Consider the following 13,889-nt stretch of genomic DNA (forward strand, 5'->3'; position numbering starts at 1 on the left):
ACATCATCATAGGCTAACCCAGTATCCACAAACCATTACCTATCACACTCCTCATAATGCACCACAACCTATCCCCGATTTTCAAAACTCAACCAACGACCATCACTATACCCAAATTCTGGGAGTCCATCAAAGCAACCCTATATACATAGAAACTTTACCCCATACTCCACAACAAACCTTATACATACCTGCATCTACCAAGAAGGACCTGCTCATCAAGAACATGGCAGAGGAACTTAATAAGCTCACAAGTCGAGTCCAAGGTGTCGAAGGTGGTAAGGGCATTAAGGGATTGAACTATAAGGATTTGAGCATTCAGCTGGACGTAGAACTAGCAGAGGGTTACAACCCTCCTAAGTTCGAGATGTTTGACAGAATAGGTGACCCAAAGGTGCATCTAAGGACATACTATGACAAGCTCATAGGAGTTGGAAAGGATGAAAGGATTCACATGAAATTATTCATGAGGAGCCTCACTGGAGACGCCCTACATTGTACATTAGACAAAATCTAAAGAAATGGGTTAATTGGGTGAGCATGTCATCAGATTTCATGGATCGATTCAGGTTTAATACAAAGAATGCACCAGATGTCTTCTATATCTAGAATCTCAAGAAATTGGGGGATTAATGGTTATTGAGAATCACAAGTTCTCTAACATCATTAAATTGGGGGAAATGATTGAAGAAGGAATCAACAGCGGAATGGTAACTAATTTTGAGGCATTACAGGCTACGAACAAAGCTTTGCAGTCAGGGGGTATATCCAAAAAGAAAGAAGTAGGAGCCATGATGGTAGCCCAAGGACCAAAATCTCCTCTCACATACCAAACCCCACCATCTACATATCAGCCTTCACCTCCCATATACCAACTGTGAGCATGTGATTTTTGCTTCACGGAAAAACTACTCCAAAAGAAATCAAAAATGAAACAAATTTCATCTGTGCACAATTTTGAGAAATTGCGTGACATTTTGATAAATGTTTTGTCCGTAATGCTTGCCTCGCTATAGTTAAAAATACAAAGATACGTGTTGCAGGCATTTAGGAATAAATGATACATTTAGGAATTAATTAACCGTAATCGGGTTATAAAAGCGAAAATCACAAAAATATGCATTTTTATTCTATTTGTTGTCATGGTGATTTTATTAAAGGTCTTAAATCGTTTGATAATTGTTGTTAAGTGTTAATTAATAGTTGTATAATTTAATTTTGGATTTTAGGAATTTTTGTTTAATTATAGGGAAAGGAAATACCGGATTTGGGCCAAAAATTTAAATGAAAATCAGGCCCAATCCGCTGCACTAACCCAGTCCGATCACCTGACCCTTCAGATGCACCAAACAGTGCCATTTTGGCTCCTCAAATCAGAGCCGTTGATCTGTTGCAATCAAACGGTCCAATGCAGCCCCTGCTAAGTCGAAATGACGCCGTTTTAGGCAAGTTGATCTGAGCCATTCACCTACATGGATCCAACGGTCCCTGGCTTCCCTCGTGACCCGACCCACTCCCTTCTTAAACCGACCCCCCACTTAACCAAACGACACCGTATGGATAAGCTCCCCTAATCCTGGCCATCGATCTTGATTGATCCAACAGCCAGGATTACACCATCCACCCCATATATAAGCCCGACCTGCCACCCCACGCCCCAAACCAGACCCCCCCTTTCACACACTATTCACCTTCGTCCCCAGAGCCCCCCCTCTAAAACCCTAGCCGCCTTAGGTTTCCCCCACCATAAACCCGGCCACCCGGACTCCGATGGCTACCAAAACAACACCCCTGATGCACCCAACCACCCTGAACATGAATCCACCAACCGTTTACCTCGAATCACCCTGCAACTTCTTGAAACTTCAATCGAAGATTCGAGCAACAAACAGATCTACACCCACCGACCCCAAACTCACACCACAACACCTCCAGACCTTCCTCACCCCCTGAATGACCTTGGTTCCGTTCGAGTCTGACCAGGACTGAATAAATCCCAAATCAGACCCCCAAAACCCTAGAACTCAGATTTATGGGGTCTGTCCAAATCAACAAAAGATAGGGGTCTAATAGACTTTAATCGAGGTGTTCTCAGTTGAGAACACTTCGATTAAAGTCCATTCGACCCCAAAAATGGTCGAGTCCGAGTTCGAGCCTGAGGCAGTTTTAATTTCAAATCCCTGAGGTAATTTTCCCTTTTCTTTTGTTCTCTTGTGGATTCTATCTGTCTTTAATGTTTGGTGGTTTGTTTCTGATTTTTCTGTCAAATCTGTGAACCCTGAGATAGTGTTTAGTTTGTTTTAATGTTTTATTTGATTGCGTGCTGTATATTATAGCTTGTATAGTCGTTCAAATAAGTGTCGTCAATTAATTTGTTTAAAATCAGAGGATACATGATAATAGTTAATTGATGTTCTCCATGTATACACCAGTTCAACATCTGCTATGCTAACTTGTAATGAACCCGTTGAATATGTTCAGTTTTTGTCTTTGAACTAGATTGCTTGTTCATTCAGTAATCCCCTGTTCTTCATAGTTGACCATGGAAACCTGATTGCCACTATTTCATTATCTTTGCTCCCTATTGTTTGTTTGATTTAAGTTGATCAGTATTGGTTCCCCAATTTGATCAACTTATTTCACATGATTGACACCCCTTTGTAATCTGATTTTAAGTTGAACTTAGGCTGAGTATTGGATATAGCTGTAGAAATCTAGGAGATCAATCATAAATCAGTGTTAAGCTTATATAGTTGGTAAGTTCAGACAACTAAGGCTTAGGGTAGTACAGTAATATGCAAGGGTTAAGGGGTAATTTTGGGAATTTAGTAACATACTAACAGGCTGCTAAGGATGGGGTCTGCTTAGGGGTCACTCATTAAGCTTATTTTAATGACAATGGGGAACAAAATAACAAGACATGGGAATTAAGTGAGTATTATAATACACCCATGACTCTTGATTAAAACAAATAGGACAAGCATGAGGGACAACATAGTAGGGATCAATAAAGGATACTTAGGCATGGGAATCAAAGGGGTATGGGCAGGAAAAGCTGAAGGGATCAAGGCAGCCTGGGGGCTTGCCATTTCTGGCATATTAATAGGCTGATTTTTAGAGAAAAAATGGCTGGTTTTTCTTTTGGCTAAAATCTTAAGAGACCAGAGAGAAAAGAAGAGGATAAAAACTGGAAATTTAACTTTAATAGGGGGAGTAGGCTATAGGTTCCTACACTAAAGTTCAGTGGTTTTGATATTTAAGAAGGAAAAATCTGCTTCATTTTGCTGTTAAAAAATCAGTATTTACCTCTGTTACTGTGGCATTGAGAGCTGTGGGAATTTTTCTGGAAATCTGTGGGTCTATCTTCTGTTGCAAACTCAAGTTTTTTTGGGTCATTTGGTGTTGCTGCATGGTATTTTCTGAAGCTGCTGTTGGGTTTTGATCTATTTGCTCGGCTGTTTTTGGTTACTGTTGTTTGCTGAATCTGCTATTGTGCTATTGCTACTGCAACTGACTTCTTTTTCTACTCTGTTTCTGTTCCTCTATCAGGTACACGACTTTATCCTGTTTGTTGTAAGCCGAAAAAAATGTGAAGCATGAATTCATGTGAAAGTTGAAGTTGAAATGGAAACCAGAAAAAGCAAATCTGTTTTGTTTAAAACCTGTTGTTACTGTTTTATTTAGTTTCTTAAGGCATTGTTGAATCTGTAATTTGTAAAAATATAGTTTCATCATTCTAGTTGTTTGTAAGGGACTGCATAAAACTGCTAGGCGTTAGATCGTGTATTGGAGTAATGTAGTTTAGCTCGTATTCAATCAGAACTTGGCCATATAATGAATGTTGGATATAACTTCCGATAATTTGCAAAATAGTACTTGCGGTTTGATCCCGGAAATGGCTAGTAGGTTGTTAACTAATCTCGGATTGTAGCATGATTGTTTGAGTTCTCGGTCAACTAGATCTTAGCATTAATCTTACCCTCGATTGTTACTCAAAAGGTATTGCAACACTTTAAGGAAAAAGAAGCATAGTTGTAAGTCTAAGATTGTTAGCTAAGGTAACGAGCAAGAGTAGGCTCGCATGATGTGGTGAGTTAGCAATTTCCGGTGGCTCGAATCATGCCAGGATTCCGGTACGTTTTACTCTGTAACGACATTTCGGAACTAATCGAATTTGCAGAAGTTATTAAAGGGCCCGGACTTTTCAAGCATGTTGAACTAATTAGGACTTTATTTTTTTTCATATTTAGAGACAAATTTAATAGAAAACCTTAGTCACTTCTAGGATTGCCCTTTTAATAATAAGAATGACATGAGCCTCGCCGAATAAAATTGCAAAAATTGCAGGGCCCTCAGTAAATATTTGCTTTAAAATTGCTTAGATTCCGGGACGGGCCGTTTAGCAAATTTCACGGCCCTACCTAAAATAATGATACTTTAGTCGCTTTAGGCGCGTATTTAATAAATTACATTCTTAAACTCGGGTGCACATTTATGTGACCCAAATCCAAATCTGAGCGGAGTCGAAATGCATCTTTAATCACGGGTACATTGACTGTAACGTGACTCGAGATGTATTTTCACAACGTCGCAAATTTGCCCAATAATAATAATAATAGTAATAATAAATAATAACGAATGAGACGATCCTCGATAAACGAGAATACCTGAAGTGCGGGGCCCTCAACGGATAGTTGTTTCGGGTACTTAGATTCTGGGACGGGCCGTTTAGCAAATTTTACGGCCCTACCCAAAATAATGACACGTTAGTCGCTTTAGGCGCGTATTTAATAATGTTATCTTCTTAAATTCGGGTGCACATTTATGTGACCCAAATCCCAATCTCAACAGAGTTGAAATATGCCAACAACCACGGGTGCACTGAATGTGACGTGGTTCGAGATGTGTTTCCACGATGTTGCAATTCTTGATAAAAAATAACAGTAAATGATAAAAGCGGTTAAAAGTTAAAATTCGCACATAGGTTCAACATGTATAAAATCAGATAATTAAGCCGAATATGACAGTTGAGCGACCGTGCTAGAACCACGGAACTCGGGAATGCCTAACACCTTCTCTCGGGTTAACAGAATTCCTTATCCGGATTTCTGGTTCGCAGACTGTAATACAAAGTCATTCTTTTCCTCGATTCGGGATTAAATTGGTGACTTCGGACACCCTAAATCTCCCAAGTGGCGACTCTGAAATAAATAAACAAATCCCGTTTCGATTGTCCTTTAATTGGAAAAAACTCCTTCACCCCCTCGTGGGGAGGAAAAAGGAGGTGTGACAGCTCTGGCGACTCTGCTGGGGAATAGGAACCCAGAACCACTGGCTCAGGGTTAGAAATTCGAGCTTAGAATAATTGTTCTATTCGGCTTTGTTTATTATCTGATATTTTATGAGATATGTGCTTCCTGTGCAAAATGATGTGTGTTACCGCTTTGATATTATTTGACTGTATATATAAATTATGCTGAAACCCTTCTCTTTTTACCTTCGGGGATGTGGCTTACTGGTTTGAGACTTCCTATTCTATTAGTGTCATGCCCAAGTAGAAAGAGGCTCGGATAAGTTACAAAGCCGGACGACCCCGCGGGTCCCCGGTACGTAGCCCCCTCCTCGACTCGAGTTGTCCGCTCGGGTAAGCCAGGTCTAGAACAAAGCCCAGTTTGAAACTTAGTAAAACATGACTTCATGCCGGATCCCTAGTAGGAAAACGCTTATTTGCATCACGTTGCATCTGACTTAGGGGGCTCAACACAGGGGTTGAGCCCGTCTAGGAATAGCAACCTGGAACAAAAAGACTATCTTGTTGCATCTTGTCTGTTGGCGCATTTAATTTGCTTCGAATTTGCATGTTGACCGGTGGGTGAAAACGGAAATTTTGAAAAAAATTATGAGTTGCTCATTTAAGAAAAACCAATGTCCAAATAATGTGAAAACGCTGCCAAAATTTTGATTTTTGAGGAAAGAGAATTGGATTCGTGATTTAGCTAATTTTTCTTACCCGAACTACGTCGGTTTGATTCTCACCGGATGTGAGATACGTAGGCAACCCTTATATATACATATATTGCTTCTCTCATAAAAGAGTCGGGTGATGCCATTTTGCGGAAATAGCCGAATGTTCCCGAAAGGGACGCCGGAAGGCTGTCTTTGCACAAATGGCCGCTTTTCGCCATTTTTCTTACCTTTTGGCCGGTTAAAACCCCACTTCCTTAAAATCTTCATCCCCGAACAGCTGAAAGGCCGTATTGGGAAAGTCAGTCTTTCTTTTCTAAAAAATTAAGGAAAACGGGAAAAATAGTTTTGGTGTCAAAATAAAGATTTCTTGCTTTCGTCTAAATCACCTTAATAAATGTGCAGAATGAGCACGAGTAAGAGTTTGTCGGGGGCCATTATAAATAGAGTCCCTTTGGGCTTACGCATGTGGTGGAACGACTTGGAAGAATCAGGGCGAGAAACAGTCAAAATATACTTAGGAAACTTTGTTAGATTGCTGGACATCGATCCGCGAGGGGACATTATAAGGGCTTTAATTTCATTCTGGGATTCGGCACACAATGTATTTCATTTCTTGGACTTTGAGCTCACCCCGACGCTAGAGGAGCTGGCAGGGTACATCGGATGTCCTAAAATCCCTATGAGAGAGTAGTATCTTATTGCACCAAGGACCGTGACCATACACAGGTTCCTAGACACCGTAAAGATCCGTAGAACTGTACACAACCCATAGTTTTCAGAAGGGTTTTGTAGTTTGACATTTCTGTACGACAGGTACGGTCATCTTGGAGGGTTCAACAATCCCGAGAGTAAGATCTGCAGTGGGGAAAGCCGGCCGAAATGGGAAAGACATAGGTGTATTGCTTTTATGATAGTCTTTCTGGGATTTCTGGTGTTCCCTAGAAAGGATGGGAAAATTAACATACAAATCGATGGGGTCGTCAGCACTTTGCTCAAGCAAGACAACAACACTCTGGCACCAATGATAATAGTAGACATTTTCCGCGCACTCACTGTTTGCAAAACCGGAGGAGGTTTCTTTGAGGGATGCAATATACTACTGCAAATGTGGATGATAGAGCATCTATGTCATCGCCCTCAGTTTCTGAAATATGGGTCATCACAAAAGACTTGTATAGAAGAGTTTTCCACCAGGGTCGACGGGTTCAGCCTGCCAGAAGGGGTCGCCGAATGGGTCACTGTGCTGCGCTCCGTCTCAGCAAACCAGATAGAATGGGCATTTGGGTGGCTACCCATAGATGAGGTCATACACATGTCAGCCGTCGAGTCTCATTTGTTGTTGATGGGTCTCCAAAGTATCCAGCCTTATGCGCCAAACAGAGTATTGAGGCAGTTGGTGCGATGTCAAATAGTCTCGAAGGAAGAGGATCTCAGTAGCTGGGTGGTCAAAATCGGGCATGGTGGGCAGTTCCATGAAGCAGTCGTTCGGAGAATCTGGAATGAATGTCAAACCCTGAAAGTAGATACTTGTGTACAAGATCGGGCCAAGGGCGAAGTGTCGCCAAAATACCTCACGTGGTACAGAAGAGAGCTTGAGCACCAGAGACCAACTAAGAGAGCTCACGTCCAAGACTTTGCAGAATCGTCGCATGCACAATGGGGTTGGTTATCCAAAGAGAAAGAATATCGGGTCGAGATTGGCAAACTAAAACAGCAACTTGATGGGCTTAAATATCAAAACAACTTGCAAATTGATACTGATACAGGGGAGAAAAGCAAGTTGACTCAAGAAAACAAGGCCCTGAGAGCCTGAATCCGCCAAGACAGAAAGAATGCCGGTGACCAACAGAGAAATCGATCTAATGAGAGGTTGATAGCAGAGCTGAGGAGTCAGGTCAGCAAAAGCCGAGAGAACTTGGAGAGATCTGAAGCTTGCATAGCAAGAATGAGGGTCAGATGGGCAGAAGTTACAATGGCCCGGAGGAAGCATCTGCAACAAGTCATATGGGATTCTGAAATGAGCATCGGGATATTAAGGAAAACAAACTCCACTCTTCAGGAGCGGATCTTCAAACAAGCCCAAGATGCCCAAGCTGACAGAAGGCGCTGTTATGATGTGATGACCAGAATGGAAAAACAAATGGAAAGGTTCCAGGATCGACTCGCCGATAATGCTCAAGCACTGGGACTAAAAAACCGGCGGATAGAGCAATTGTTCAGGGAAAGGGACAACATCCGAGATTGGATTGACGAGATTGGGCACTACATCTACAGGAGATGCTTGGCCTGTGAGTAGATGCCTCGTGATACCCTACTCGCCTCCGTCATGGGCTATGTTCACCAGATCATGAATGAGTTGAAAAGCATACAAAGAGGTCTCACACCAAAGCCCGCGGAAAGGCCGAACGATGCCTCGCGAGCCCCTAAGTTGAAATCTTTAGTGTATCCCTAGTTCGAGTCTTGTTTGTTGGCTTTATAGGTCTGTTATCTTCCCATATGTTGTTTTTGTTTCTCTTATCGAGTCGGGTTAAGAATTTTGGAATATGTACTAGTGTTGTTCTTTGTTTAAGATAAGTAGTTTGTAATAGCAAATTTTGGTGATAAATGGAATGATTCCAAAAGAATTTTGCGTCTTTACTTTATGGCCGAACTACGCCCGGTCTGATTCACGCAGGGACGTGTTACGTAGGCAATCCACATAAGATTCGACCGCCACTAAAAAGAAAGAAAATAAAAAAAAAAAGAAAGAAAAAAAAGGAAAAGAAAAAAAGGGGAAAAGAAAGAAGGAATGGAATAATAGAGAGAAAAATAGGGGTTCCCAAAACACTTTAAAAGCACAAATAAAGCAAGTCGGGATGACGCATGCGTTTGAAGAAAAACATGTTAGAAACGGTTAACTGCTTAGGAGCATTGCATCCCCAATGTGCTGTTATCAAATCTGTTAAAACTCTAACGCTAACAAGTTTGCTATTTTCCCAAATATCAGACAGTTAGTTGTTAAAGCGTTCTGGAAACACACCCTTATCAAACCAGATCCAAAGGACCGGTACCAACAAGCATGACTACTTCAGAAAATAGTACCGAGGAAGAAAGGCCAGTAAGCCAGTTGTTGAAAGAAGCGATGGAGAAGATAGAAAGAATGGGATTGGAGATGAATGCGATGCAGTTAGCCTTGGCTAAAGTACAAAAGAGCCCGGAACCACCAGGGCATATGCCGGAATACCCTCACTCTGGCCCTTCAACAAGCCTCCCGAATCACCGCTATTATCAGGAGAGAAGCCCCCATGATTCCCAAGCTCCACCACCCCATCAACCTCTCTCAACACCAAATGTTCCCACTTTTATGGGACCCACACCATCCACACTGCAAAGATCAACTAGTGAGCCGTTGTTTCAGGCTCACGATGCGCAATACTATCCCCCTGAACCCACATTCAATGCACCAGAACCCCATACCTATAATCCACACTTGGGGGTCCCGACAGAGATTGAAAAACCAGTTAAGGGGCCAGAGCAGGATGAGGTAATGAGGAAGTTCAAAAGCCTGGAGCAATCCTTTAGGAGCCTGCATGGATTGAGTAACTAGGTCAGCATGGCCTACAAGGATCTATGCCCTTTCCCGGACGTCCAACTCCTGGCTGGTTTCAAGATGCCTAAGTTTGATTTATATAAAGGGAACGGTGATCCCATGGCACATTTGCGGGGCTTTGTAGCAAAATAAGAGGGGCAGGCGGCAAAGATGAGCTACTGATAGCTTATTTCGGTCAAAGCTTGAGTGGATCGGCATTGGAATGGTATACCAGGCAGGATTCCAGCAGATGGTACACTTGGGATGACCTAGCGGAAGCTTTCGCGGGTCACTTTCAATACAATCTCGAGATAGTCTCCGACCGTCTCACATTGTTGAGGACCGGAAAAAAGCCTGGGGAAAGCTTTCGTGAGTTTGGTTTCCGCTGGAGAGAACAGGCAGCCAGGGTTGATCCACCCATGAGAGAGGGAGAAATGGTGGACTACTTCCTGCAAACGCTGGATCCAACTTACTTTGGTCACTTGGTGACGACGGTTGGAAAATCCTTTAATGAAGTAGTAAAGATAGGGGTTATGATCGAGGAGGGGCTGAGGTCTGATAAAATCCTGAATTACTCAGCACTCAAGGTAACGACCCAGGCTATTCAGAGCGGCACGGGAGGTGCGCTGGGAAGGAGAAAGAGAGAAGAAGTCGCCACGGTTGAGGCAGGCAGTTGGTCCAGCTCCGGCAAACCATACCACAACCAACCCAGACCCCACAGGCCAAATTATCCATACAGCTCGCCACAACACTACTATCCACCTCAAGAACCACACTTCTCCGTGCACCAAGCCCAAACATACACTCAGCCTCCAGTTCGCCCGTAATGGCGCACGCCGGCTCCCCAAAACACATATGCACCACCACAAAACACCTACCCTCCACCCCAAAACACCTATCATCCACCAAGGGCATACAGAAACCCTCCAGGGGTGGGCTTTCGGGGAAATCAAGCTGCTAGAAATGACAGGCTACAGAGACATAGAGCTTTTACTGAGTTGGGAGAAACCTACACCGCCTTGTTCCACAAATTGAGGCAATTAGGTTTGGTGAGTCCTGTCGAGACTAGAGGACCAAATCCCCTACCCCAAAATTTGGACCGATCAACAAGCTGTGAGTACTGCTCAGGAATGCTGGGGCATGATATCGAAAAGTGTTGGAAGTTGAGGCATGCAATATATGATCTTATTGATGCCAACAAGATCGAAGTCCAGACGCCGGAGGCACCCAACATCAACCAGAACCCATTGCCAGTACACCACGAAGCTCACATGATCGAGTTGGTATACGAGGGAGGAGAGCCAAAGAAACCCTCACAGATAGTGATGACAATCCAAGCCGCTCCGAAAGAAGAATCGACCGGTGGGGAAGTAGGGGTGCAGTTGGGGAGGGAAGATATCAAGCCAGTGGTAATACTAGGGAAATATCCGTCCACCGCAACAAACAAATCAGAGCCAGCCAAATTGGTGGTATCAGGGACATCATCCCCACCCGCGGTTGTTGTGAAAGGGGTCTGCAGGGGGATGGTCACCATAAAGCCGGTAGTCCAATTACCACTGATTAATAGCAAGGCCGTACCTTGGAAGTATGAAAAGGCAGTGGTAATGTACAAGGGAAAACAAGTGGTGGAAGATAGTTGTGAGGCGCAGGGACTGACTCGATCAGGACGGTGTTTTGCTCCAGTGGAGTTGAGAAGATCCAACCCAGCTGTGACAAAGAAACCTGTGTCAGAAGAAGAAGCTGAGGAATTCTTGAAAAAGATGAAAGTGCAGGATTACTCCGTGGTCGAACAGTTGAAGAAAACACCGGCCCAGATCTCGCTGTTATCATTACTGATCCATTCAGATGAACATCATCGGGCCCTAATGAAGATACTGAATGAAGCTCATGTGCCCAATGAAATTTCAATAAACCACCTTGAAACGATTGCCAACAAAATTTTTGAGTTGAACAGGGTAATATTCTCTAATGATGATCTGCCAGTGGAAGTCACGGAATATAACAAAGCTCTCTACTTGACTATCAAATGTGAAGATTCGGCAGTTACTCAAGCACTGGTGGATAACGGCTCAAGTGCCAATATTTGTCCACTATCCACCCTGAATCAGCTGAAGATCCACCACGGTAGAATCCACAAGAACAACATTTGCGTCCGAGGATTTGACGGAAATGGAACAGCCACCGTGGGGGATATTATACTTGAGTTGACCATCGGTCCGGTCCAATTTAGCATGGAGTTCCAGGTATTAGATGTCGCGGTATCTTATAACCTTCTGTTGGGACGACTGTGGATCCACGCGGCTAAAGCAGTGCCATCCACCTTGCATCAAATGGTCAAGTTCGAATGGGACAGACAAGAGGTCGTACTGCACGGCGAGGACACTGCGTGCACCATGGGAGGCGCCATTGTGCCCTTCATAGATACCAATGATGACAAAGGTCCCTGGGTTTACCAGATTTTCGATGCAGTGTCGGCAAACAAGATTCCCAAGGGTGAGATCATTCAGCACCCTAGGGTAGCTTCCGCAACGGTCATGATAGTTTCAGAAATGCTGGGTAATGGGTTTGTGTCGGGAAAAGGCCTGGGGGCTGAGCTTCAGGGGATTGTCCAACCTGTCTCCTTGCCTAAGAATTTGGAGACCTTTGGACTGGGGTTCAAACCGACTGCGGCAGATGTAAAGCGAGAGCGGAAAATAAAGAAGAGAGTTTGGTTTCTTCCCAAACCAATACCGCGTCTCTCAAGATCCTTTATTAGAGCAAGTGCCAAGGGGTCACCGGTCCCAAAAATTCTCGGACCATTGATTGGGATGGAAGGGGATTTGAATCAGAGTTTCGAAAGGCTGTTTGCTGATGTCAATATGGTAGAAGTTGGAGAGGGTTCCAGCAGAGCAGACATACAGTTTGTGGGGCCTGAGGCCAAAACCAACAATTGGACGGTTACCCCCTCCCTATCCGGGGGGGAGTCCTGGTAGTAGGCTTTAATTTTTCTTTCTTGTTTTTCGGATTATTCCAGGGTGTAATCAAAATCTTATTTGTACAAGTGTGAACCCTGTTATCCCGCATTTTTAATAAAATTCTCTTTTCTTGTCTCATTTTAATTTTGTTTTGTTCTTTCCTCTTTCTGAACAGTTCTCTTTTTACTGGTTCTAACGACATGGAATGCACAGCGGATCTTCGACCTAGTCTAATAAATTAATCTGACTCCGACTTAATGATACAAGAGATCGATTGTGACGATGAGTTTGAATATGATGAGGATGAAGCCTTCGAAGAAATAAACCGAGAACTGTGCCAATTTGAAGAGAAACCCAAGCCTAATCTGAACGACACCGAGGCTGTAAATCTAGGGGATGCAGACAATGTCAGAGAAACCAAAATCAGTATCCACGTTGAGCCAAACGTCAGGGAGGAATTAATCAAAACCCTCATGTAGTTTAAAGATGTCTTTGCATGGTCATATGACGATATGTCGGGATTAAGCACCGATCTAGTGGTTCACAAATTGCTCACTGACCCGGCATACCCTCCGGTCAAGCAAAAACTGAGGAAGTTTAAAACAGAGATGAGTGTGAAGATCAAAAAAGAGGTGACTAAGCAGATACATGCGAAGGTTATTCGGGTCACACGATATCCCGATTGGTTGGCCAATGTGGTACCAGTGTCGAAGAAGGATGGGAAAATCAGGGTATGCGTCGACTACCTCAATCTCAACAAAGAAAGTCCTAAGGATAATTTTCCATTGCCCAACATCCATATCCTGATCGATAATTGCGCTGGGCTCGAGATCGGATCCTTTGTGGACTGCTATGCAGGATATCATCAAATCTTAATGGACGAATAAGATGCGGAAAAGACATCTTTCATTACACCATGGGGAACTTACTGCTACAGGGTAATGCCATTCGGACTGAAGAATGCTGGGGCAACGTACATGCGAGGAATGACTACTGTGTTTCACGACATGATACACAAAGAAATTGAAGTGTACGTAGATGATGTGATCATAAAGTCTTGGTGTCAGGAAGACCATGTAGCATACCTAAGGAGATTCTTTCAAAGACTTCGAAGGTATGATATTAAGCTCAACCCGGCCAAATGCACCTTCGGGGTTCCATCAGGAAAGCTGTTAGAATTCATCGTCAGTCAACGGGGCATTGAGTTGGACCCATCCAAGATTTTCCACCGCCAAAGAACAAAACAGAGGTAATGGTCTATTGGGAAGACTAAATTATATTAGCAGGTTCATCGCTCAACTCACGGTGACTTGTGAACCCATATTTCGGCTGCTAAAGAAAGATGCTGCGGTAGACTAGATGGCGGAGTGTCAAGAGGCTTTCGACCAGATCATAGGGTA

At 43.4% G+C, this 13,889-nt stretch overlaps 1 protein-coding gene across 1 annotated transcript; it reads left to right on the forward strand.

Annotated features, from left to right (window-relative positions):
- Window positions 1–10,665: 10,665 nt before the first annotated feature.
- LOC138884922 (uncharacterized) lies at window positions 10,666–12,968 on the forward strand. The gene is made up of 3 exons (XM_070165790.1): window positions 10,666–11,778; window positions 11,992–12,091; window positions 12,757–12,968. The coding sequence occupies exons 1-3, from the start codon at window positions 10,666–10,668 to the stop codon at window positions 12,966–12,968; spliced, it is 1,425 nt and encodes a 474-aa protein (XP_070021891.1).
- The last annotated feature ends 921 nt before the right edge of the window (window positions 12,969–13,889 follow it).

Source organism: Nicotiana sylvestris, chromosome 2 (assembly GCF_000393655.2).
Source record: "Nicotiana sylvestris chromosome 2, ASM39365v2, whole genome shotgun sequence".
Taxonomy (NCBI): domain Eukaryota; kingdom Viridiplantae; phylum Streptophyta; class Magnoliopsida; order Solanales; family Solanaceae; genus Nicotiana; species Nicotiana sylvestris.

Coding starts and splice junctions, on each gene's coding strand:
- LOC138884922 (XM_070165790.1), top strand. CDS start 10,666: ATGCTGGGGCATGATATCGAAAAGTGTTGGAAGTTGAGGCATGCAATA. Junction 11,779..11,991: donor AATTTAGCATGGAGTTCCAG/GTATTAGATGTC, acceptor TGGGTTTACCAG/ATTTTCGATGCAGTGTCGGC. Junction 12,092..12,756: donor GATAGTTTCAGAAATGCTGG/GTAATGGGTTTG, acceptor TAATGATACAAG/AGATCGATTGTGACGATGAG.